Here is a 26,479-nt window from a genome sequence, read left to right as displayed (position 1 = left end):
GAAATGGCCGTCTGATGCATTCTTATGTATGTACAGAGGGGGTTTAAAGCAGTGCGGAAATTCCACCTTAAGGTGCCCACCCCAGATATTCTGACACAGGCCAATCGCCCCCCTCTCCAGTCACCTGATTCTGATACTGCCATTTTGCGCGGAGCGTCCGACTGTTAACTATAGGAAATTGGAATTGTTGCTTCATCAAAGATGTCATCGACGAGATGCTGAATTTTCACATTTAGGAGCACCGCTGCAGCTGTTCGCCTGGGATAATATCCATATAATATTTCGTATTCTCAAAAGCGCACGCATTTATATAACGCGCAAGGGCGCTGAAGGAATTTGGAAAATGATGCTCGGTATCAAATTCCGTGATGCACCGACTTCGCGCATGCAATGAAGCAGGGCGAGATTCTCCACGGCTAGACGTCGATAACGCTCCGATTTTCACTTAACGTTACGTTCGCGGAGATCGTGGTTAGATTCGTTCGAACAGCAATTACATGGTTAACCGGCAACACCGGAGGCTAGCGAGTAACATAGTGTCCCTTTTTGCGAGTGCTGAACGGGTAGGCCTATTTAAATAACGATCTGTCATTATATTGTCATCGTTTCAGCGCTCGGTGATTGCCGTTATCTGAATGTCAGAGCATCCTCGCCCGTGTCCGGTTCGTATCAGGGTAGCGCTCTCCGCAAGACCGACTAAGCCCACGGAGCGGGCTCCCACACACCCCTGCAGTGAATAGATCTGTTTGAGAGACGATTTATTGAAAATCGTAATATGTCGGGACAGTCCATCACGGACCGGATCGCCGCGGCTCAGCACAGCATGACCGGATCTGCCATCAGCAAAGCCGTGTGCAAGGCCACGACGCACGAAGTCAGCGCGCCCAAGAAGAAGCACCTTGATTGTAGGTTAAAGCAGAAAAAAAAAACCCGCTGCGAAATGTCACCCGTTGTGTTTTGCACTCTGTCATATACATTCACTCTTTGCCGGCGGCTCATTCGCTGCTATTTACAACCATTCAGATGATTACAGCAGATGATGATTTCTGGACAGCCATTATTGAGTTCATTTCATCAATTAACTGAAGGTCACCGTGGCACGTTCACAGTCCCGTAAGGACGTTATGCAAATTACAATGCGTGATTGACACACTGACCAATTTGCATACGACAGGAACCTCTTAAGCATTGCACATGACGTTATTTATTTATTTATTCGAAATGCATTCTGATCATTTACATTCTACGCATGCCACGTTGGAGATATCTAGATGTTTATTAAATAACCATGCAGATTCTTATGTGGACAGCGTGTACAGATCTAATTCCTATAGGAAACATACAATGTCAAGGGCATAGCATGATGAACATTAGCTTGCGTACACAATTGCTCGTGATTTGTACCTTAATTCTTCTTGTGTGTGTGTGTGTGTGTGTGTGTGTGTGTGTGTGTGTGTGTGTTTATGTTGTTGCTGTTTGTATTTCTCTATTGTTGACTTACACTGTTTGTTAGTCTGAGTCATTGAAGGTGACAGCAGTAATGCAGTGATGTTTATATCTTAGGTGTTTCATATTGCATCACCTTAACCTTAATCTAGATTATGTGAACATTTCTCTTTTATTTATTAGTATAGCTAATGTAAAAAATCCTGTTTACTTAATTACTATAACGGAGATAGAAATACAAATCGAAATACCATCAGTCTTGCCAAGGTGATCGGTGTGACCGATATTTGTATTTGTGGATCCATTTTTTTTTTGTATGAAGGTGTTGTGAAGGTGCATCTTCCTTTGCACGTCAAAATGAGTTTTTCCTCAATTCGCTAATAATAACTAAGCGTAGCTGATTAATGAAGCGGGTTATCAATTAAACTGTCAGTTAATGAGTCCAGAGCAGATGTCCTGTGGGGGACATAAAGAAAGCAGCCTGCAGATCTAATAAACTTCCAAGCTCATTCAAAGTAATAAAGGTAGCAGGTGTTCTCAGAATTTGTGCTAGCATTCACTGACATAGGTTCTATTATCAGTTAATTAGGGAGAAATCAAGTGTAACTTTTGAGTAACTGCTATTCAAGCAATGTCATGTTAGATAGCAGACTAGGATTGTTATATTACAGTGAAACATCACGTTTCTGGCAGTTTACTTTAATATAATTACAAACCACTGAAGTAGACAACAGATAAATATTGTGAGTATGCAAAGAATGTTGTTAGAATTAACATTTGGTGGCTGATTTGTACAAAGCTATGGAATGACATCTAGATTAACATTATATTTTTGTACCAACTTAACTATGTGACTGAAAGAATGTGGACACCTGAACAAAGCAACCTGATTATTGGACATTTGATTTCAAAACTAATGGCACTAATAGTTCTTAACCGCTCCCATTCTTCTGGGAAGGCTTGATGTTGCAACATGGATGCAGGGATTTGCTCCTATTCACATTTCTGGCTCGTAGTCAGCTTTCTGATTCAGGTGTTCAAAGGGGTTCAGGTCTGGGCTTTGTGCAGGCTATTCACCAAACTGACTCATAAATCATTTCTTTATGGACTTCTCATTTATGGACCCCCAAAGGGGCTTTGGTGCACTCGCTTCTACTTAAACGTTTAAGTAAATTGAACAGCTATGTTCAAACCTGTTCATTATAACCTGTTCGTTGGCCATGTAATTTTTCGAATGCATAAAAAATTCATTTTTCTTTTAAGACACTACTGTTCAAAAGTCTGGGTTCTGTTATTATTTGAAATAAGTCCCATATGCACCCAAAGTGTATGATTGCAGAAAAAGATATACACGTTTGTATTGAACATTTATGGAGCAACAGATTTTGTGTAAAAATAAATCATGCAAGTAATTTATTTTGTTTAAAAAATGTATAAATGTATGACGGGGTAAAAGCCACACAGCATTGATACAAATACTTTAGCTAAAATAATTATTTTTTTTTAGTTAATACTTGTTCAAAAGAATCACTTTAACAAAAAGTACTATGTTATGCTTGTTTTGTTCAATAAAACAATTAATTTCTGTTTAATAAATATACTGTTATTAAAATATGTTAATATAAAACATATATTTTAAAATACAAAAACTAAATCATTTTAAAATGTAAAGATTCTGAAAGCATTGAAGGAGATCCCATAGTAATTGAATATAGATTTACAGTAGTAACAACAAATTATATTTTATTACATTTTATGATTAATATCATGTTTTTAAATATAATGGTTTCATTCTAAACATGGTGATTATTTCTAAGATGAACACCCAACAGAATATATATTTACCATCTGAATCTAACCATGTCATGTCAACAAATGGAAAAGTCATTAATTATTATGTTAATTATAGTGCCTTTTAGCCCCAACAGCAAGGGGCTCTTTTTACCCCAAATGCCATACTTTTACATATGCTTTCGTTTTTTAAAAACTGCTGTTTTAATTATCTTAAACAAAACTGAAAATCCTTAAGGAGACCTTTGTCTCAAGATGTATTCAAGAATTTTAGATTAAATATTAGATCAAGCAAGCACAGAATCGACTTTGCGCTGCTGCCCGTGATCACGTCAAGGATCAGACAAATTTGCATGTGTATCTTGAAAAGCGGATGTTTTGGAAAGTGCACTTTTTTCTGCCATCTAGTGGTTTAGAGGAAAATAATCTCAGAGGTGCCTTTTACCCCACTGTTAGGACAGTTCACCCAAATATTTAAATTCTGTCATAATTTATTCACCCTCAAGTTGTTCCAAACCTGTTTCTTTTTTCTGTTAAACACAAAAGAAGATATTCTAAAGAATGTTGATAACCAAATAGTTGATGGTAGCCATTGGTGTCCATAGTATGTGGAATTCAATGGCAACCGTCATCTGTTTATCCACACTCTTCAAAATATCTTATGTGTTTAGCAGAGAAGAAACACATACAGGAACAACTTGAGGGTGACTGAGGCTGTTTACACTAGTGTGTTTTTGTTTTAAAACACAACCTTTGTTATGGCTACGCCTGTAGTTTACACTACTTCAGCGAAAACGCTGACTTTAGAAAATGCTGCAGACCCCGTTTTAGTTTGAAAACTCCTGGGTTGCATTTCAGTGTAAACGGACCAAAACGGAGACTTTTGAAAACGATGGCGTGGCTGTTCACATTCGTTCTGTGTATCCCTGATGACTGTGTAAACAATGACATCATGCTCATTTGTTGCGTCTCATTTTGGAGGCTCATTTAAGAAAAGTAACCGTTGAATTGCAAATTGAAAAAAAAGTATTGCAGTATATTTACACCCCAATGAATAAGTAAATTTTATTATGGTTACTTCTCTTAAATAAGACATGTATGTAGCCTGAATGGTCATGTGACATGACGTTTTTGGTTGTGAAGAGTAGACGGATACCATTTCTGAAATGCAGTGAAAACGCAAGTGTAGACGAGGATCGTTTTAACTTTAAAACGTCGTTTTAAAACGAAAAAGCACTACACTGTAAAACAAAAACAAAAAAACACAATTTGTTGAGTCAACGTAAACTAATTTGTTACCCTGCTACCTTAAAATTTTAAGTTCAGTCAACTCAAATAAGTTAAGTCAACTTGAAATGTTAAGTTGTACTAAGTGACAACTTAGATATTTAAGTTGACTTAACCAAAAATTTGGTTTGTTAAACTTAAAAGCTGGGTAAGTTACTCAGCTGCCTTAAAGGAGAACTCTTCCAGAACAACAATTTACAAATAATTTACTCACCCCCTTGTTATCCAAGATGTTTATGTCTTTCTGTCTTCAGTTGTAAAGAAATTATGGTTTTTGAGGAAAGCGTTTCAGGATTTTTCTCCATATAATGGACTTCATTGGTGCTATGATTTTGAACTTCCAAAATGTAGTTTAAATGCAGCTTCAAAGGGCTCTGAACGATCCCAGCCGAGGAAGGGTCTTATCTAGCGAAACAATCTGTCATTTTTTTTAAAAAAATTGTGTAGCACAGGCTCTGGGATGTGCATCCACGATGCTACGAATTAGTAATGGGTCGTTCTTGAACGATTCTTTCATTTTGAACAAATCTTTAATGTGACTCAGAAGAATGAGTCGTCTCGGGGAGTGATTCGTTCAGTTGTGCATGCGCAACATCCTATTAGGTTCTGCACTGGAATTAGTTCACCTGTTTCGAGTCTCCGGGTTTTTCGAATTGTTCGTTCATCTTATGGGGCCGTCATGTGATAAACAAACGACTCAAACCCGAAAACTTGTCAGATAAGAGGTGAGGTGAGCTAATCATAGACTAAAGACCCTGGTAAACAATGAATTAATCTTTTCTGTTTCTTATAACATTATAGTTTTGTCTTGTTTGCAGTGTGATCAACATATGTGTTAGCAGTAGATGTGTTAGGGAAGTAACATGTAACATTTTAATTATATTTTGCTAAAATGAACGAAATGACCCGAAAAAAAGATTTGTTCATTTTGCTGAACGAGACTCAAAGGTCAGAGTCGGTAAAATGATCCGAACTTCCCATCACTACAACAAATCATGTATAAGTTTATCATCTGTGTACTGAGTATGGCGAAAAACTCTTATTTTCTTCTACAACTTGAGAGGAGGACATAGTGGTACCTTTTTGTTTGTAAACAGCGTTTACAAACTTACTTGCATTTTCTTAGTCTTTGCGCGTTCGCTTTGTATACACTGGGTCTGTAGTTCTGCCTACGTTCTGCGTTACCTTTCAACGTGATTCAATAATACGTAGCGTTGTGAACGTGCAACAAGCTTTTGTGGTTAAAAAGTATACAATTTTTTTTTGATCGTTTCGCTAGATAAGACTCTTCTTCCTCAGCTGGGATCATTTAGAGCCCTTTGAAGCTGCATTTAAACTACATTTTGGAAGTTCAAAATTGGGGCACCAATGAAGTCCATTATATGGAGAAAAATCCTGAAATGTTTTCCTCAAAAACCATAATTTCTTTACGACTGAAGACAGAAAGACATGAACATCTTGGATGACAAGGGGGTGAGTAAATTATTTGTGAATTGTTGTTCTGGAAGTGGACTTCTCCTTTACAATAACAAATTATTTTAAGTTGAGTCAACAGATTGTTTTTTACATTGCGTGTAGTGTAAAAAGGGCCTAAATGATGACAGAATGTTTTTTATATTTGAATGAACTATCCCTTTAATGCATTGTTGAATAAAAGAAAAAAAAATCTTTCGGACCCCAGGCTTTTGAACAGCTATCTCAACTCATCAGTAGGTTCACAGGCTCATTCAAGCACAATATAATCATCCTGGATCATGTACAGTCATTGTTTCTGCTCTGTTTTCCACATCGTCCACAGATCTAATGCACTGCACCAATGAGCTGAACGTGAATATACCTCACTTGGCTGACACATTGTTTGAGAGGACAGCAAATCAAAGCTGGGTGGTGGTCTTTAAAGCTCTCATTACTACACACCACCTTATGATGTACGGCAATGAGGTAAGATTCACTGCATGCTTGAATTCTTGTTGTTCTTGTCAGTTTCTTCGTAAAATTTGGTGTGTCACAAAATCAATGCAAAAGTACTTGCCAGGGCCATTCTGTCAGATTTTTTGAAATATGAAATCTTTCAGATAGCTGTGAAACATCATATTTCTTGTTTTTATGTTTTTCAGAAGGTGTTTATTGTTATTATTCTGCCCAGCTTGCTTTACTGATAACCTTGCACTTGCTTTTTATCATCCAGAGGTTTATCCAGTACCTTGCATCAAGAAGCACACTCTTTAACTTGAATAATTTCGTAGATAAAGGCGCATTACAAGGTATGGTTAATACTTCATAATAATTGTGTTTGTGAACCTACTCTTGTATGTGGCCTAAAGCACTGTGTCATTGAACGTCTCTTCTAGGTTATGATATGTCCATCTACATTAGACGTTACAGCAGGTATCTGACTGAGAGGGCTCTGTCCTACAGACTCGTCGCAGCTGATTTCACCAAGATGAAGAGAGGGTGAGGCATCTGCTCGGGGGAAATATTCCTTAATGAGCCAAATAAGACAAATAGCAGCTTTACTGCAGAAAGAACGGCAGGCTTTGAAGGTGTACAGTTGTGGTCACAGCTGTCAGTTCCAAGAATGTGTGTACGCTCACACCGTTAATATGTTCTGCACAGGACGGATGGAGTGATGCGCACTATGAGCATAGAAAAGCTGATGAAGACTCTACCTATCATTCAGAATCAGCTGGATGCCCTTCTGGATTTCGAGGTACAGGATATATCTCATTTACCAAAGCCAAAGTTGTGTTTGAATAAAATAAATAAAATGAATAATTTTTATGATACATATACATGAATGGATTTGCATGGATGTAGCTAGGGCCCTGTGATTTCCACGATGCAGTCATAAAAATGGAATTTACTGTATAACGCTGAAAGTCATGGAATTTGCCAAATTTACGATGAATAAATCAAAAGTAGATCAAAAAATTTAAATCAGAATGCGATATGGAATAGTATCTGTGAATATTAAGCTGCAAAAAGGTTATATAAATATGAATCCTGCATGTTTTGTGTGAATTTTGCAGACGTATGGTTTCATTTACTACAAACTGAAGTGTATTTGACGTTTGCGGTGTTTTCAGCCTCCGTTGCCTCAATATATGAATACATGAACACATAAACATAATATCTAGTAATAATCTCTAATGCACACTCTAATGCTCTAATCCAATGAGCATTTAACTGTTTCTTTTGAGGAAAGCTATCGTCATAAACATCTTCAAAGCAACCTGTCTAAATTAAAGTTCGGTTTAACTTGAAGAAACTGTGACAGAAATATATTACTTAATCTAATGATAGTATTACTACTTCTGATAAAATTATTAAAACATTATTTTTTAAGGAATATTTACCAGAGAAATTATTTACTAGAATTTATTTACCAGAATAATGTTAATACACAACACAGTATTTCTGAAAGAAGAAGAAATAAATAAAATAATATATTTTTTAAAAATAATATCAATAAGTAGAGATGCATTTGATTCTTAAAATTTAATGAAACCATTAAAATCGAATTCAGAAAATGAATGAAAAACACATAATTTGATAAAAATAAAACCGAATTTCACACAAAAAAAGGCCTTTATAAAGCCTTAAAATGTCATTTTTGTTCAACTTTTAATAAATTGCTGGTAAATTTTGTGCTTTCATTATTTCAACTAATTAGACATGCTTTTTTGTTAATATTTTTTAATTGAACCATTAAAACAGAGTCTAGAAAAATTAAAATGGAAAAAAATGGAATTGAGGACAAAATAAAACAGATTTCACAGGGCCCTATTTAGGAATAAAAATAGTATATTTATATATGTATCATTTATCATGTAAATTATTATATTATAAATGAAAGATATTTTTTACATAGTATATGCATGTGAAATACAGTATATATAATTGCATTATGTAAAAAATAATTTTACATTTATAATATAATATAATCATGATAAATGATACTTATATAAAATATACTTAATATAAATACAAACTATATTTATAAAAAATATTATTTTTAATACTACAATATTAAGTTAATTCCAAAAACTACAGCAAAAATAGAAAATAGGACATAGAGGAATAAAATGTTTAACTGTTGTTTTAGATAAAAATGTTTAAATTAATGTAAACTGCAACATATAAAACACACAAAATGTTCCCAGTTTATATAAGTGGCCTTAACTAATATGTAATTACATAAAAAACTATTTGTACTAATTGTGTACTAATGTACTAATTGTATTCATATCGTACTGCAAAACACTTTTGCTGCTACTGAAGTAGGATACGGGTAAGGTTAGGGACAGGTTTGGTAGTATGGGTAGGTTTAAGGGTGGGTTAAAGTTTAAGGGATTGGTCAACAGTTTAATTATAGATGTAATTACATGCAGGTCTTTTTAACATGTAACATATACACAATAAGTGGATTGTATCAAATGATTAATTTAAATGTAAGTACCTAGTTAAGGCCACCTAGTATAAAGTGGGACCCACAAAACAAAAACTCTCAGTGTTTCCTGACCTGACGTTTATGAAAAATCTTCTTAAAGGAGAAGTCCACTTCCAGAACAGCAATTTACAGATAATGTCACACCCCCTTGTCATCCAAGATGTTCATGTCTTTCTTTCTTCAGTCGTAAAGAAATTATGTTTTTTGAGGAAAACATTTCAGCATTTTTCTCCATATAATGGACTGCTATGGTGCCCTGAGTTTGAACTTCCAAGATGCAGTTTAAATGCGGCTTCAAACAATCCCAAATTCAGTTGTAAACGATCCCAGCTGAGAAAGACTCTTTTCCTCGTGTTCATCATTTACAACCGCATTTCGGGATCGTTTGAAGCCGCATTTAAACTGCATCTTGCAAGTTCAAAGTCGGGGCACCATAGCAGTCCATTATATGGAGAAAATCCTGAAAGGTTTTCCTCAAAAAACACAATTTCTTTATGACTGAAGAAAGAAAGACATGAACATCTTGGATGACAAGGGGGTGAGTAAAGTGTCTGTAAATTGTTGTTCTGGAAGTGGACTTCTCCTTTAAAAACATAGCAGAACCTTTCACTTAACCTTACAGTCACTGAGACACAACCCTTGTGACAACTTACCCCTGTATGGATTTCATATGTGGCTTTTGTACCAACACAAGGATAGGTTCAGAAGCTTGGTATTGCATGATGATTTATAGATGCCTAGTAGGAATGCAGAAAAACAGCAATCTGGTATTTAAATGCTTTGATTACATTTGTGACTTTGTGCTTCCGTGTAGGCCAGCTCTAATGAACTGACCAATGGGGTGATCAATTGTGCCTTCACGCTGCTCTTCAAGGACTCTATCCGCATCTTTGCTGCTTACAATGAGGGTGTCATTAATCTGCTAGGTAATGCATTCACCTCAGAGCAAAGATCCATGTAATTTCAGTAAACGCATACGAAAATTGTTGGTCACAGCAGATTTTCTATATGAATACATTACACGTTTTAATCTTTTGTACTTCAAAGAGGAATGCAACTTGCTAAATGGACTCTTTTCTTCACTTCAAAGAGAAATATTTTAATATGAAGAAGAATCAATGCAAAGAGGCGCTGGAAATATACAAGAGGTTTCTTATCAGGATGACCAAGCTCTCAGAGTTTCTCAAGGTGGCAGAGGTAAAACGTCTCCAGATCTAATCCATGCATGGGATGGTTGGGCTCATCTTATTCAGGCCCTTATTTGCTAAGTGTCCCTCTTGCCTTTTGGTCCAAGAACCTGTATCAGAGGTCTCCCCCCCTCATGCTGCCTGTTCTGGTGCCTGCACTGCATGCCTTAGCAGAAAGTCTCTCTATCTATCTGTCCCTCTCAACAACAGCAAGACCAGAGCTATGACACGACTGCCACGACAGTCCCTTAATGTGCAAACGATCAGTTGAACCTTTGTTTTGCCGTTTGGATGCAGGCACAGTTGTCAATTTGGCCCAAAGGAACCATTGGATGAATAATTGCTGTAATGACATGATAAGATACGATACGATACGATAAAGATAAAGCTTTGCTTCTCTTTAGGTGAATGAATAAACGGGCACCTTGATAAAGGACCTGATACTTTTGACAACTGTGCCAGTGCGATGGTTGGAATTTAGCTGTTTACTTTTGTCTGTAAAGCCCATTATTTTGATGTGTATGGAGGCATATATTGGGGAAAAAATGCTAAGCACATCCTTCTTGAGTTTTGTTTTGTTTTTCTCCTTTTTTGCTTTCTGGCTGAATAATATGACTTCAGGAAAAGGGTGAAGTGCTATCCAAAAACTGACTAAAGTTGACTTTAAGAGCACATTTCTTTCTTTGTATAACAATGTGTGTATGCCATTTGTTTTTCTTGTCTTTTTTCCAAAGTCAACATTAGTTGTGTGTTTCTTTTGGATGTTTCTCACCTAGTCATGTAAATATCTCACCATTGACCTACAAGTGTCTCCTCACTCACCATCTCCGCCACCTCCAGATCCTCCAAATGTCTGTGTGTGTGTGTGTCCATCCAGTCGTCCATACTTTCGTTTTTGGTTCTCATACACCGCATGGAGTAATGGCTCTTTTTCTTAATTCTTCTTTCTCCCTTCTCCACGTGCCTCGGTTTTTTCTCTTTTTACCGTTTGGTTTCACGTTTTGTTTTCCGTTCTCCCTCCCTTCCTTTTCTTTTGTGTCACAGCAAGTTGGAATTGATCAGGTTGACATCCCAGATCTCTCACAGGTTAGTGGTACATTTCATCTCAGTTTCTCTCATGTGGCTTCACCCTGATCTCTCATTCACGTCTCACCCCATAGACCATCATCCCCAGCCCTGATTTCTTTTGATTCCCCCTCATCTATCAGACTTTTAGGATAGGGGCCTCAAGAAACTTACTCCATACCTGCGCACTCCCAAGGAATCAGATGTGCTGTTTTGCATTTTCTGTTGTCGCCAGAGGTAAATGGGTACCAAAGCTAGTCTATGTCAATTTTGTACAGGTGCTATCTCTGATAGCCATTGCCTTGATTATAACTACATTTGATTAGCGATGAAAAGTCAATTAAGGTCTCATTAAAGCTTAGTGCTTGCCCCTCGAGCCACTATTTCTTACTGGCATATACCCATGAGAAATTTGACTGCTTGTAATTTCTAAAGCCGCGTTTTCGCCGTCTCCGACACTCGCGCTGTCGTGTTAACCTTCCGCTAATTCACCGTCACCATGATACGGATGAATGAAGATTTACTCACAAATGGTGCAAATAATTGTTTAATGCCTGGTTTCACAGACAGGGCTTAAGGAAGGTTTATAAACGTGCCTTAGAAAAAAATAGGGCTGCCCTCAACTAAAGATTTTTGCTGGTCGCCTAGTAGTTGTCCATTTTAAACATCAGTCGACTATTAGTTGCACGTTTATTAATAAACCCAAATCATAATAATCAGTGTTTAATTGCCTACATAGCCTAATAAGCGCTCAAACATAGGCAAAAAAAAGCTTGCCACAGCGCACCAGCAGATATAATAGTTATAAATGTGTTGGAAAAACAGCAAGAAGACTGCATTAACGTTTTAAAGGGGACATTGGATGCAAAGTTCACTTTTACATGTTGTTTGAACATTAATGTGTGTTGGCAGTGTATCTACACATCTACTCTATAATAATAAAAATCCATGCAGTGGTTTTTAATTAATCTGTAAAAATAATATCCCCTTTTTCAAATCGAGCCGTTCTATGATGCCCGTGGCATCACACCGACAGAGGCCGCTCCCATGATAGTTGATTCACATGAGCGTCTTACCTCAGACCCGCCTTAAATCAGCTGACCTCCATTGTTTCGACGCCGGCGCAGGAATATCTCCAACTGAGCAATTGAGGTGTTGTGTTGCTGGATGTAATAATGAACATAGTGGTCGTCATTTACTCCCGACATCTGAGCCGCTGAAGATGCAGTGGATTACGTTTGTTTGTGAAGGAAATGCGCCTCCCGATCTACATATATCCGTTTATGTTCACGCAAATCATTCGTTATCCAGCTTCACTTACAGCAGAAGTGTGTATAAGGGTTTTTTTTATGAATCTTTGCGATCGCCTTTCCCAATAATGTGCTAGTTAGCAAGTTTAGCAGCTAAATGTGGCTAAATGCGGCTAAAGTAAACAGGCTCGTCACTCCACAAAGAGAAGAGAGGGGTGGGGCGAGCAGAGCTCATTAACATTTAAAGCAACCTCAACCAGAACAGAATGATTTTTTCAGATCTGATTTTGGCAAGGTAAAAAAGGTGTTATTTTACACTGCCACTGAGAAATTTTAACCCAAGCATGTTATAGACTTTTCATCAAGACCCTAAAGAATCATATCAACTTGTGGAAAATGGGCATCCGATGAACCCTTTAATAATTTATTGATAAACTAGTGCTAGGTGAGAAACTGACTCGTCATCTCCACAGTAGTGATGCGCCTGCATGCACGTTTCATATGGATTACATAATCTGAGAATATTTGTTTTCTATTTGAATTGGTTGATTTAAAAGCAGACATTTCACTCTCTATATTTTTGTGTTCTCAAACTTAATTCATGGAGGCCTACAGCTCTGCACAATTTAGCTCCAACCCTAATCAAACGCACCTGATTCAGCTAATGAAGGTCCTCAGGATTGCTAGAAACCTCCAAGCAGGTGTGAGTTGTTGGAACTGGCTGGAGCTAAACTCCGCAGAGTTGTGGCCCTTGAATAACACACTTTTTCTACATTAACGTTAGATTGGGAGCTGCTACTAACATATTTTAGATGATTAGCCATATTTGAGGTCAATAAATGATAGGTGAGCATTCAGAAGTCCTGCCCGATGTAGCCTACTATATTATCACATAAACCAGCCATTAACAACTTGTCCATCACAGACTGCGTGACTTCACCACTTTTTTGCGACTAAAATTGTGGTCGACCAGTCTTTCCCCGATGACTATTAGGAGGAAGCCCTAGAAAAAACATTACTGGTGTGCATCTTGAGACAAAACAAAGGCTCTGACATGTTTTAAGATCAATCAGTGCAAGTTTCTTTCAACTGAAACAGCTCAGACTTACATTTTAGTCTGGGGTTAGGCTTAAGCCTTGTCTGTGAAACCGGGGGTAAGAATTATAAAACAATAGCTGTCAATTTTACACTAGCGTTAAAAGATTAAAGTTTTAGCACTTATGGTTTAAATAGGAACACACAACATCAGTCGCATACGGTAAAGTATTTCAACTCAACCGAAGCTCAAATCCAGTTCACAAATTTGAGATTCTCCATTGGAGACGTATGACTTCTGAGTCTGTCGAATGTTGGAGACAGCGAAAAAGCAGCTTTACACTGATTGATATATGGCTAAACGGTGCTTGTGCAATGATCTCTGCCATGCTGTACGTGGCCAGTCTGACGTTGCGGGCTCAGGCTCGCTAAATATCCTGTAAGCACTCCACCTTTGCCATATATCTCTGTACTGGTAGGGTATTCTGCTTGGATAGCTTCTTGGGAAGAACAGTGAATGTGCACTCAACTAAAAGAATGCCTTAAAACTGGAGCCGGGGACTAAATTCTGCCTGGCACCTCGTGAAGTTTTATAGTCAGCAGCGCTGGCAAATACAGACCCGCTTTTCGGGCGTCTCTCGACGATTGCGCCGGGGTGCCGGGCATTGACGTCCCCCTTCAGTTTGCCACCATTTGGCATATTTGACATTTTCATTTACATTGGACAGGGACTCCTGAAGGTGTTGGGCTGGCACACTACAGAGTGGTACTTCAACCATGTCAACAAAACATTTTATTGGAAGGAGTGCCTTGTTTTCTTAAGCTGAAGCAGTATTCAGAAGGCCTGCGTGTTCTTTTCTCAAGTACTCTATCATTAGCACCATCGATTAGGCTTATTTCATAAGTCCTATTTAAGTGGCTGGAAGCTAGATGTTCATCACGGCCTTTTGTATACTCCTGCTCCTGTAGTACCCTTGTCTTAACTTCTCTTCCTCCTTTAATAGTGTGTTGTTTCGTTGCATATGTTTCAGATTTCTCAGTAGAACGCTCCCTCTGTTGTGTCTTCCTTAAAATTACACGTCTGAGAAATCTGCTCTTTTGTTATTCATGAAATTTCCTCCTCTGAATTGGCATGCGCGCCGGACACAGCTCGTGGCCCAAAGGCAAACGTTGTATAAGAGAGGACGCACGTGCATTTCGATTTCAATTGACGTTGCTCTTTTTGGGGCGAAAGTGCAGTACGTGCACAAAATCCTGCCGGCGTGGTCTCCCTCAATGTTTGCCTTTCTTTGGTTAACCTGCTTTGGCTTCCAAGCGTTTGGGATTCTTATCAAAATGGCCATGCGTTACAATCAGTGGCACGGCTACAATTTCTCTCCTGATTTATTTCCAAGAAATCCAAGTGGAATCCAAAGATGAGCAGGTTCTGCTGTGGCGTTTGATACCTGTGCAGTATGTGCGTTATATATCCTGTGCATGATTAGAAAAAACCCCCTTGTAGGTCAGTCTGCTTTCTGTTTTTCATGGTTTTAATTCTTCTCGAGCGATCTCAGTTGAAGGTCTTAACCGGCCTGTCGGAGAACTTGCATGGGAAACAGATCTTGTTTTGCATGTGTAGCTTTACAGCTTAAGTCCTTTCCACTTGAATTACTTTTACTGTTGTGTTTCCCCTTTGTTTTCAGAATCTCATAACCACTGTTAGGTTCTCTTAGTTACGCAGCCTTTGTGTGTGTGAAGGTATGAGTGTGTGTGAGAGAGAATAAGTAATGGTAGAATATGAATATATATAGAGTTTTTGTAGCGATTTCTTAGTTTATGATTCATAGAAGTATTTTAGGTGCAAATGGTTGTCTGTTTGTGAATGTGTGTGTGTTTTGATTATTTGCTGCTGCTGCTGCTTTTAACCATTTTGTTGTGTTGCCTAAAACCTGTGTTGCCTCATCCCTTCTCGACCTCACCACCAGGCTCCCAGCAGTCTCTTAGAAGCTCTGGAACAACATCTGGCTTCTCTGGAGGGCAAGAAAATTAAAGAAGGCTCTACTGTCAGCAGGTACTTGAATTTATGCTGGGATTTTCTGTGAGGGTCAGTGAGAAATACAAATGTAAGGAATGATGAATAGGATAAAAAAATATGATAATCTAATTTATATACATCTGCCATGTTGTTGGAACTGTACTTTGTATTAATAGTGATTTCATAGATTTAAAAAAAAATGTTTTAACATTTTCAACCATCATGTTTTAACATTTCTCAAACTTTTTGACTCCAAGGTCCCTTATTTTCCACAACATTATTTTTAAAAATGTTTTAAAGTTTAATATATATCATATTAAGGCTGTCAAATGATTAATCATATACAAAATAAAAGTTTTAGTTTGCCTAATATATGTGCGTGTACTGTGTGTAAGTATTATGTATATATAAATGCAAACACATTCATGTATATATTTAAGAAATATGTACAAGTATATGTTTTTATTATAATTTTTATATAATTTATGTTATATATAATAAAAATGTTTTGTACATAACATATTTCTCTTAAGTATATACATTAATTTGTGTGTATTTATATGTACATAATAATTACAGACAGTACACACACATATATTAGGCAAACTAAAACTTTTATTTTGTATGTGATTAATCGTTTGACAGCCCTAATATATATATATACATATATGTATTCTTTATTTACATGGCCTTTCCAGGTCTAGAAATCACTAACTGTAAATTAATTAAAAGTAAAATGCAAATCATTTCTTAAGGCCCCTTTGAAAATGGATGAGAACCACAGCTTTTATTATAAGTTGTGTGTGAAAATACTTCACCTTGAGTTTACACATCTTTATCTTCATTTTATTTAATTTTTTATTATTGTATTGTTTTATTTTTATTTCATTTTATTTAATTTCAGTTTCTTTTATTTAATGTCTTTAATTTAGTTTTATTTAATTTTATTATTTATTGTCACATTTAAAATTTATTATTTAATTTTATTTAATTTTATAAAATTCTATTTCATTTCATTTCATTTCATTACATAATTTAATTTTATTTCATTTCATTTCATTATTTAGTTTTATTTTTTACATTTTATTTGATTTGATTTAATTTTGTTTTATTTTATTTAATTTTGTTTTATTTTTCATTTTTTCATTTCATTTTTTTATTTTATTTCATGTATTTAATTTCATTTTGTTTTATTTAATTTAATTTCATTACTTCATTTCATTTAAATTCTATTCTGTTCTATTTTATGTTGTTTTATTTTATTTTATTTCTTTTTTATTTTATTTTATTAAAAGTGTTTTAGAAACTTACAGACCTTGATACTTAGTGATAAAGGTCTAAAGAGGGTCTACTTTCTACTTTATGAATTTCTTGTCACTGCATTTTTTAAAGAAATAATAATACAATTTTATATAATTAAAACAAAACGAAATAATGTAAATAAATTATTTTTATGTTATCAAAAAATCGGATTAAATCTTCAGTCAGTTATGCTGTCTAGAGATTTTAATATTAGAATTAAAAAAAAACTCAAAATCAATTTTAATCAGAATTGAACATTTGTTTATTTCTGCTGCAGCATTTTAAACACAGTTTTTGTTGCTTGGAATAAATCATGCAACTTTATCAGAATGTACAAATACTTTTTCCTTGAAGCTGCATTTAAAATCCACTTGGCCCAAAATTAGATGCCAGTTTGAATGGTCATTACAGTTCAGCTCATAATCATGTTGTCATGGTGATTCTGGTTCCCACAGTAAGGTGTTCACAGATCTTCATAATGTACACACTGAAACTTGCCTAAATAGCGCAATTGATTTGTTTGTGTATCTGCTGCTATCAGACGTTCCGGTAAATCACTGTGTTTTTGCCTTCATAGGGAGGTGGAGGGTGACAGACTACAGCCTGCAAAGGTAAGAAATCGAAAATCATTTGTCGCCTCATATTTCTGTCAAATTGCTTAAGGGTGCCGACTTCACAACAGCATGAAACATATTTTTAAAGTCCTTTCCTTTTGCATGTTTTTATCCAAACAATTACGTGTTCTCTGAAATCAGCGTCATCAGTTTGTGCTGTTATTTCTGTTCTGCAGGCTGTTCAGCTCAAAGACATTGGCATGCAGACCCCAACAATATCCCCCAGCGGGCAGTCAGTGGGCAGTGCCAACAGTAGCTGCACCAGCAGCGGTGCCACTGAGCTTCTGTCCAGTCCACCTGATCTAACCATCACAAACGGGTACACTAGGCCTGTTTTTCTGGAGTGTTTTTTAGTGTAGTGGCACTTCAAAATGAAATAACATTACTCTGTATTACTGTATTTGCAGTTAGCAAACACATTTATGCATAGACAAATCAGACCAAAGTTGCAGAAGAGATTCTGTTCCCATTTCAAGGTTTAATTGTATTTCCCTCATTATTCCATACAGTGTGCACAACTTCACCAATGACCATTTTGATCTCCAACACAATTCCAGCACCCCTGCTCAGACAACCACCCTACCAGCCAGTAACAACAGCTGGGGAGGTAAATGAACTGGCACAAAACTGTCTGTTCATTTTCTATATTCTGAGTGTTGTGGCGTTCTTCTTTAATACAGTGCTAATGTTGCTCTTTCTTCATTTCTTTGTTATATGACACATTCTCTACATGTTTGGGACTCAATCGAGTGAGTATTTTACATATTTTACTCTAATGAGAGTTATTTTTCTTGAATCAAAAACAGTGTAGTCCGATTTAGGAACAAATGATTCTTATGAACAGGCTGTTTTTAGTAAATCAAAAACATACAGCATGGCCGGTGTAGTCTGACTCATGTAAATGACTCTTATGAATCAGTTATTTTAATTGAATCAAAGACATACAACATGAACAGTGTAGTCTGATTCACGAAAATGACTCTTATGAACAAGCTATTTTTCTTGAATCAAAAACATACAGTGCAACCAGTGTACTCTGAATTAGGAACAAATGACTCTTATGAACAGGCTGTTTTTAGTAAATCAAAAACATACAGCATGACCGGTGTAGTCTGATTCATGAAAATGACTCTTATGAACCAGTTATTTTTATTGAATCAAAGTCATACAGCATGAACAGTGTAGTCTGATTCACAAAAATGACTCTTATGAATCAGTTATTTTTTTTAATCAAAGACATACAACATGAACAGTGTAGTCTGATTCACGAAAATGACTCTTGTGAACTAGTTATTTTTATTGAATCAAAAACATACAGCATGAACAGTGTAGTCTGATTCACGAAAATGACTCTTGTGAACTAGTTATTTTTACTGAATCAAAGACATACAACATGAACAGTGTAGTCTGATTCACGAAAATGACTCTTGTGAACCAGTTATTTTTATTGAATCAAAAACACAGCATGAACAGTGTAGTCTGATTCGCGAAAATGACTCTTATGAACAAGCTATTTTTCTTAAATCAAAAACATACAACATGAACAGTGTAGTCTAATTTGCAAAAATGACTCTTGTGAACCAGTTATTTTTATTGAATTAAAAATATACAGCATGAACAATGTAGTCTGATTCACAAGAGAATGACTCTTATGAACAAGCTATTTTTAGTGAACCAGAAACAAACAGTACAATCAGTGTAGTCATATTCACAAACAACTCTCATGAACCAAATCTGTTTAGTGAACCAAAAACATACAGGACAACCAGTGTAGTCTGATTCAGGAACAAATTACTCTTATGAGCAAGCTATTTTTAGTAAATCAAAACCATACAGTGTGACCAATGTAGTCTGATACAAACAAATGACTCTTATGAACAGTTACTTTTAGAGAAGAATCAAAAACATACAGCACAATCAGTGTAGTCTGATTCATGAACAAATTACTCTTATTTTTAGTGAACCAGAAACATAAAGCACAACCAGTGTAGTCTGACAAACAAACAACTCTCATGAACCAGATCTGTTTAGTAGGTCAGTGACATGCAGCACAACCAGTGTAGTCAGATTCATGAACAAGTGACTCTTATAAACAAGCTATTTTTAGTGAACTAGAAACATGCAGCACAGTGTAGTCAGATTCACAAACAAACAACTCTCATGAACCAGATCTGTTTAGTGAATCAAAAACATACAGTGTGACCAGCGTAGTCCGATTCGCAAAAAGTTGAAGTCTGATTCACAAAAATGATTCTTATGAACTAGTTATTTTTAGTAAATCAAAAACATTGATCAGTGTAGTCCAATTCAGGAACAAATGACTCTTGTGAACAAGCTAATTTTAGTAAATCAAAACCATACAGTAGGACCAGTGTAGTCTGATTCAAACAAGTGACTTCTAACAGTTGTTTTTAGAGAATCAAAAACATACAGCTCAACCAGTGTAGTCTGATTCACAAAAGTAGTCTGATACAAACAAATAACTCTTATGAACAAGCTATTTTTAGTGAAACAAAAACATACAGTGTGACCACTGTAGTGTGATTCACAAAGATAACTCTTATAAACCAGTTGTTTTTAGTAAATGAAAAACATACAGCATTACCACTGTAATCCAATTCAAAATCAAATGATACTTATAACCAAACTATTTTTAGTAAATCAAAACCATACAGCGGGACCAGTGTAGTTTGATTCATGAACAAATCACTCTCTTTAACTAGCTATATTGAATGAATCAAAAATATACAGCATGACCATTGAAGCCTGATTCACAAAAATAATTCTGATGAATCAGTTATTTTTATTGAATCAAAAACATACAGCGCAACCTGTGTAGTCCGATTCACAAACAAACAACTCTCATGAACCAGATTTGTTTACTTCATCAAAAACATACAGCGTGACCAGTGTAGTCTGATTCCAACAGACGATTCTTTGACTCTTTTAAACGACTAAAACGATTTTTAGTGGACCAGAAACACAGCACAACCGGTCAGATTCACAAACAAACAACTCTCATGAACTAGATCTGTTTTATGAATCAATAACATACAGCACGACCAGTGTAGTCTGATTCACAAACAAAATAACTCTTATGAAACAATTATTTCAGTGAATTAATAACATAAAGCATGACCATTGTAATCTGATTCACAAAAATAACTCTTATGAACCAATTATTTTTAGTCAATCAGAAGCATACAGCACAACCTGTGTAGTCTGATTCACAAAAATAACTATAATGAAATAGTTATTTTTAGTAAATCAAACACATAAAGCACAACCAGTGTAGTCAAATTCAGAATTCAGTGACCCTTTTAAACAAGCTATTTTTAGTGAATCAAAACCATACAGTGGGACCAGTGTAGTCTGATTCTATTTTTAGAAAATCAAAAACATATAGCAGATCCAGTGTAGTCCAATTTACTACAAATGACTCTTATGAATCAGTTCTATTTGATAAAGATGAGTTACCAGTTAGAACCAGTCTGAAATACCACCCATATTGCATTAAATAAAATCAAAATCTGAATTCAACTGAATCAAGCAGTTAATATGCAGCCCTTTATATTTATCTCTGCATATCGAGCTGGGATTTTGTCAGCTTTAATACTGAAAAATAACCGACTTGTTTTCTTTTATTTTCCAGATTGGTTTTCACATAGGAGCACTTTTGAAGCCCACACTCTCCTCACAGGTCCAAAGTCAAGGCACACAGCTCTACAATGGAGGAAAATTACTTACTAATGATTTGGACTCGTCCTTGGCCAATCTTGTGGGCAGTAAGTCTTTCAGCCGTCTTATTTATTATGTTTCTATTGCAGCTGAACATTACACAGACTGTGATACCTGTACTGATAATGTACATGTTGTATTTGTCATAGATTTACATTTTGGAGGACCCCCAGCCAAAAAGTAAGGTTTTGACCATGTAAAGCGAATTATATTTTAGGTTTGCTGACAACATAAACAATCATTGTTGCTATATGATGTACAACTGTAACAGTCTGACACAGGAATCCTGTGTCTTCAGGCCAGAAGTTCAGTGGACTCATTTGGAGAAGAAATCATCTGGAGGTTCCCACTGGCAGTCTAAAGCCATGAATGGCACGGCACCCTGGAGCCACACACACCTGGCCCCTGCTCCCATACCGATGCCACAGATGGTATGGAAATTGACTCATTGCTCAAGGCTTGCTCCTGTTAGGAAATTTCAATCTGCTTCTTCGGTTCGATATGTTTGAATAAAATATGTATGCGATTCAAGATCCAAGCAACTTGGTCTGTGCACTACACAGAACACAAAATAACTTCTTGGTTTTGTGTGATTGTCAGTAATGTCTTTGTCTTTCTCTCTTCTGCATGTTTTTGTAATGATACAGAATGGAATGATTTATACTGGCTATGTAAGTCCTGCTTGTACATAAACATGATTGAATCAGCTAAATTCAAAGAACTATCAAAATAAACCAGTTACAGTTATTTCTATACATTTAGTTCTGACTTTTTCAATGTTTGTCTTCCTCAGGCACCAGCTCCGGTTGCATTTCCGATGACAACCCCCCAAGTGCCTGTGTATGGGATGGTAAGTGTTTCTTATCACGCCAGCTTGATAATATTGGAATCTTAAAGGGATAGTTAACCTAAAAATGAAAATGATGTCATTAATTACTCACACTCATGTTGTTCCAAACCTATAAGAACTTTGTTCTACATCAAATCTGAGAGCTTTCAAGGCCCAGAAAGGTAGGAAGGACATTGTGACAGTGGTTCAACTATAATTTTACTAAGCTACAAGAATATATTTTTTGTCTGAAGATAACAAAATAATGAGTTTGTCTCTGCCGCACATTCACGAGAGTACCATGACGCATTCATTTTAGGTCCGAAGATGCAATTTAAATAACTCTTTTCTATTTTAATATCTTTTAAAATGTAATTTATTCCTGTTGTGGCAAAGCTGAATTTTTAGCAGCCATTACTCCAGTTTTGGAATTAGTTCCAGTGTATAAATTTTTGTGTCACCAGCCTCGAGTATCTACATTCATGTAATGCTGGAAAGAATGGATTTACTTGTCGAACACACACAAATGTCCTTACAAAGTCAGAATTATGAGTCGGAAACTTTAGATATTCTCAAAGCCCAGAGGTTCCGAGTTGTGTGTCTGTGAGAAAACATGTCTGTATTATATGGTAAATTTGTTAAAATTAATTTAAAAAATTTTAAAAGCTGCATGTACAAAATACCATTGCATTGTGCAATTACAATAGAATAACAATTCAATTTAAAGAACCTTAAAAAATTAAATGAAATCATCAAAAACACACCCAATGTGCCTTCTTTATTCATCATTTTGTAGATTTAAAATCAAGTTAGGCACATCACCCCTGAAAATAGCAATATTCCTGAAGAGGTACTGGAAAAGTGCTTGAATTATTGAAATACAATGTATATTTAGTTTTTTTAATAAACATATCTTTTCATGCAAAATTCACGCAATTCAAAAACATCAAACTTTTTTGATTATTTCAGTTAATGTCATAAAACTAGCAAGCTAAGTGAGCCAGCTCAAATAAAAAGAGTCATTCATTTTCGAATTTTGACATCACTTGTAATGATTTTATAAAGCACAGAGGAGCTTTTCCAAACTCCAAATGAGAAACCAATGCATCATGAAATGATTCACTTTAAATCTCGTATCACAAATCATTTGTTTCAGATTGTAACTTCCAATCGCGTATCGCAAATCGTTTGTTTCAAATTGGGATTTCAAATCACGTATCGCAAATCATGTTTCATAAATCATTTGATTTAGATCGGGACTTTGGGACGGGTTTGCAAATCATTGGTTTTAGATCGGGACTTCAAATCACGTATCAAGAATCATTTGATTTAGAACAAAACTTTGTGTAGCATGAATCATTTGATTTAGATCTGAACTTAGGAGCGTGTATCGCAAATCATTTGATTTAGATCGTAACAGGTTTGTGAATGATTTAGCGAATTGAATGATTCAAATCAAAGGATTTCGCATTAAGCTATTTAAAGTCCCAGTCTAAATTAAATTATTAATGATACGCAAAGTTCCAAACGAAGTCAAATGATTCATGATCCGTGCTCCAAGTCCTGATCTGAAATGATGGTTCATGAATCAGTTCAGATCAGGACTTTGGAGCATGGATCGCGAATCATTTGATTCAGTTCAGGACTTAAGAGGGCGAATCATTGTTTCCAGGATTTCGGAGCGGTTTCGCAAATCTTTTTTTATTTTTTATTCTTTAAGAAAATTAACTCTGGTTTTACTACTGTAAAAGTGTAGTATACGTAGTAATACTTTACATCTGCTTCACTTTATTTTTGCCATTTTGTTTTATTAGTGTATTTTTATTTCTCTATTTATCGTTTTTTTAGAATTTGAAAGAGAAGACATTGCTTGATAAGTAAAATCTATGATTGAAGTCCTTGAAAATCAAAAACGTAGTGCTTGAAAAGTCCTTAAAGGAGAAGTCCACTTCCAGAATGAAAATTTACAGATTTACTCACCCCCTTGTCATCCAAGATGTTCATGTCTTTCTTTCTTCAGTCGATAAGAAATTGTTTCTTGAGGAAAACATTCCCGAATTTTTCTCCATATAGTGGTCTTCAATGGTGTCCCCGAGTTTGAACTTCCAAAATGCAGTTTAAATCAGCTTCAGATGGCTCTAAACAGTTCCAGCCAAGGAAGAAGGGTCTTATGTAGCGAAACAATCATTCGTTTTTTAAACAAATTGACAGTTTATTTACTTTTTAACCTTAAACGCTTGTCTTGTCTCATCTCTGCGATGCACATACATACTCTGTGTAATCTGGGTCAATATAGTTAGGTTATGTCGAAAAACTCCCGTCTCGTTTTCTTCTTCAACGTCAAAATCATCCTACATCGCTGTTGTATGTTTTTTTTGTAAAGGCCGTTTGATCTTCTTTACATGTTCACTTTGTAAACACGTTTACGCAGACTTAGAGAAGACGAGCTTTTGAGGTTAAAAAGTATACTGTCAATTCGTTTTGTAAATGACAGATCGTTTCGCTAGATAAGACCCTTCTTCCTCGGCTGGGATCTATTGGAGCCACTTAAAGCTGCATTTTGGAAGTTCAAACTTGGGGGCACCATTGAAGTCCACTATATGGAGAAAAATTCAGGAATGTTTTCCTTAAGAAACATAATTTTTTATCGACTGACGAAAGAAAGACATGAACATCTTGGATGGCAAGGGGGGTGAGTACATTATCTGTACATTTTTGTTCTGGAAGTGGACTTCTGGAATTTCATTTTACAATATCTGTACAAACCCTGTAAAAACATCTCAAGAACACTTGAATCCACAAGTACAATGCTCACGCTGAACATTTCATTGCTTTGTAGATTCCTCCTCCTGTGGGCCAGATGGGGTCAATGCCCTTAATGGCTCCCCAGCCTGTGATATATAACCAGCCCATCCTGCGCACCACCAATCCCTTCACCCCAATCCCTGGAGCTCAGGTACTTCCGCTCAAGAGCGTCCTTAAGATTATAATAACAGCTGTTCTTCAGTACTTACCTGTACTTTTATCCTGTGATAATAATACGATCCCTTTTTTCCAGATGCACTTCATGTAGCACTGAGGAGCATGATGAACTGACACATACGCCCGAGGAAAAACATCAACCAATCCAAAACCAAAAATGGCAAGGCAGACATGAGAAACGGTTCAACTGGCTCAAAGAGACTGGAGATGTTCATGTGGCATTTTCCCCCTTAGCCCGTGTGTTTGTAACATACCCCCCTCTCCATCCAGCGACATAACGGTCCTCCGTCATTTTACATGTTACCTTTAATTTCTAAGTGTCAAAATCTAGTGTTTTTAGGCAGCCCTCTTTGATGATGTCACTGGCTGATGCAAACGGAATGACAGTGTACAGTGAATTGCAGTGGAATGAAAAGTTGTCATGATGTCAAGCCCCTCCCCCTCCCCCTCCCCCTCCCGTTTGGAAAAGTGATTGTTGTAATCGTGCACACTTGAATCAATGTTTATAATGTCTAAACCAAGCCACGGTTTTGTATGCACATTGCCTGAATAGTGTTTCGAATCAACCACTGTCAATGTTGATTGTGCCACAGCGGCTGGCATCTCAATTTCTTGAGTCTTGGAGAAATGTGTACAGGTCACTTTTCGTACATTTGTCTCGTCCCCAAACATTTTGGATTTCACCTTAAAAGTTCGATTTGTTTCTACATGACTTGTAATGCCTCATTCAGGTATGGTAAGGTATGGCTGTTTGGATTAAAGTAAAATACAGCAGTATGTTTCTGTATGGAAATTATACAATTTATTACATATCTGGCAAAACGTGCACATCAGATAGCAAGACCCCGACTACGACTGTATCTGAAATCGCCCCTATATTCTTACATAGTGCACTATTTAAAGGGATAGTTCAACCAAAAATGAACATTCTGTCATTAATTACTCATCTTCATGTCATTTCAAACCTGCAAGACCTTCGTTCATCTTCAGAACACAAATTAAGATATTTTTGATGAAATCCAAGAGCTTTCTGACCCTGCATAGACAGAAACACAACTGACCCCAGAAAGGTAGTTGAAATCTTCCATGTCGTTAAAATAGACCATGTGACACTAGTGGTGCAACCGTAATTTTTGTAGCTTCATAACCACTGATAACACATGGACTATTTTAACAATGTCCTTACTACCTTTCTGGGCCTTGAACGAGTCAGTTGTCTATGCACGGTCAGAAAGCTCTCAGATTTCATCAAAAATATCTTAATTTGTGTTGTTTTATGGGTTTGAAACGACATGACGGTGAGTAATTTTGGGGTGAGCTATCCCTTTAAGGTGACAACATTTGTATTGGTGTTCGAAACCATAGTAGTGGACATGATCGAGTGCACTCATTCAGTTCACTAACAATTACTTTGGTCTGATGATTAATCGAGTAATCAGATAATTATAATTTTTTTGTAGTAACAAAAATAGACCTAAAATGAACAATA

At 36.2% G+C, this 26,479-nt stretch overlaps 1 protein-coding gene across 3 annotated transcripts; it reads left to right on the top strand.

The window, feature by feature from the left end:
• The first annotated feature begins 132 nt into the window (after positions 1-132).
• LOC127152239 (phosphatidylinositol-binding clathrin assembly protein-like) lies at positions 133-25,936 on the top strand. 3 transcript variants are annotated; one of them, XM_051092792.1, is made up of 19 exons: positions 133-905; positions 6,323-6,465; positions 6,713-6,788; positions 6,876-6,978; positions 7,141-7,234; positions 9,789-9,900; positions 10,065-10,171; positions 11,206-11,247; positions 15,476-15,561; positions 17,405-17,438; positions 17,618-17,760; positions 17,951-18,048; positions 21,110-21,226; positions 21,329-21,359; positions 21,451-21,610; positions 21,827-21,850; positions 21,973-22,029; positions 24,848-24,964; positions 25,067-25,936. In XM_051092792.1, exons 1-19 carry the CDS (start codon positions 776-778, stop codon positions 25,079-25,081), a joined length of 1,689 nt encoding a protein of 562 aa, XP_050948749.1. In that variant the 5' UTR covers positions 133-775; the 3' UTR covers positions 25,082-25,936. The 3 variants fall into 3 exon arrangements, with proteins under 3 accessions (XP_050948749.1, XP_050948751.1, XP_050948750.1); XM_051092793.1 differs by having other exon boundaries at positions 134-905; positions 21,478-21,610; positions 25,067-25,934; XM_051092794.1 differs by lacking the exon at positions 11,206-11,247.
• The last annotated feature ends 543 nt before the right edge of the window (positions 25,937-26,479 follow it).

Source organism: Labeo rohita, chromosome 21 (genome assembly GCF_022985175.1).
Source record: "Labeo rohita strain BAU-BD-2019 chromosome 21, IGBB_LRoh.1.0, whole genome shotgun sequence".
Classification (NCBI taxonomy): Eukaryota; Metazoa; Chordata; class Actinopteri; order Cypriniformes; family Cyprinidae; genus Labeo; species Labeo rohita.
This window is presented reverse-complemented; position numbering and strand designations above follow the sequence as displayed.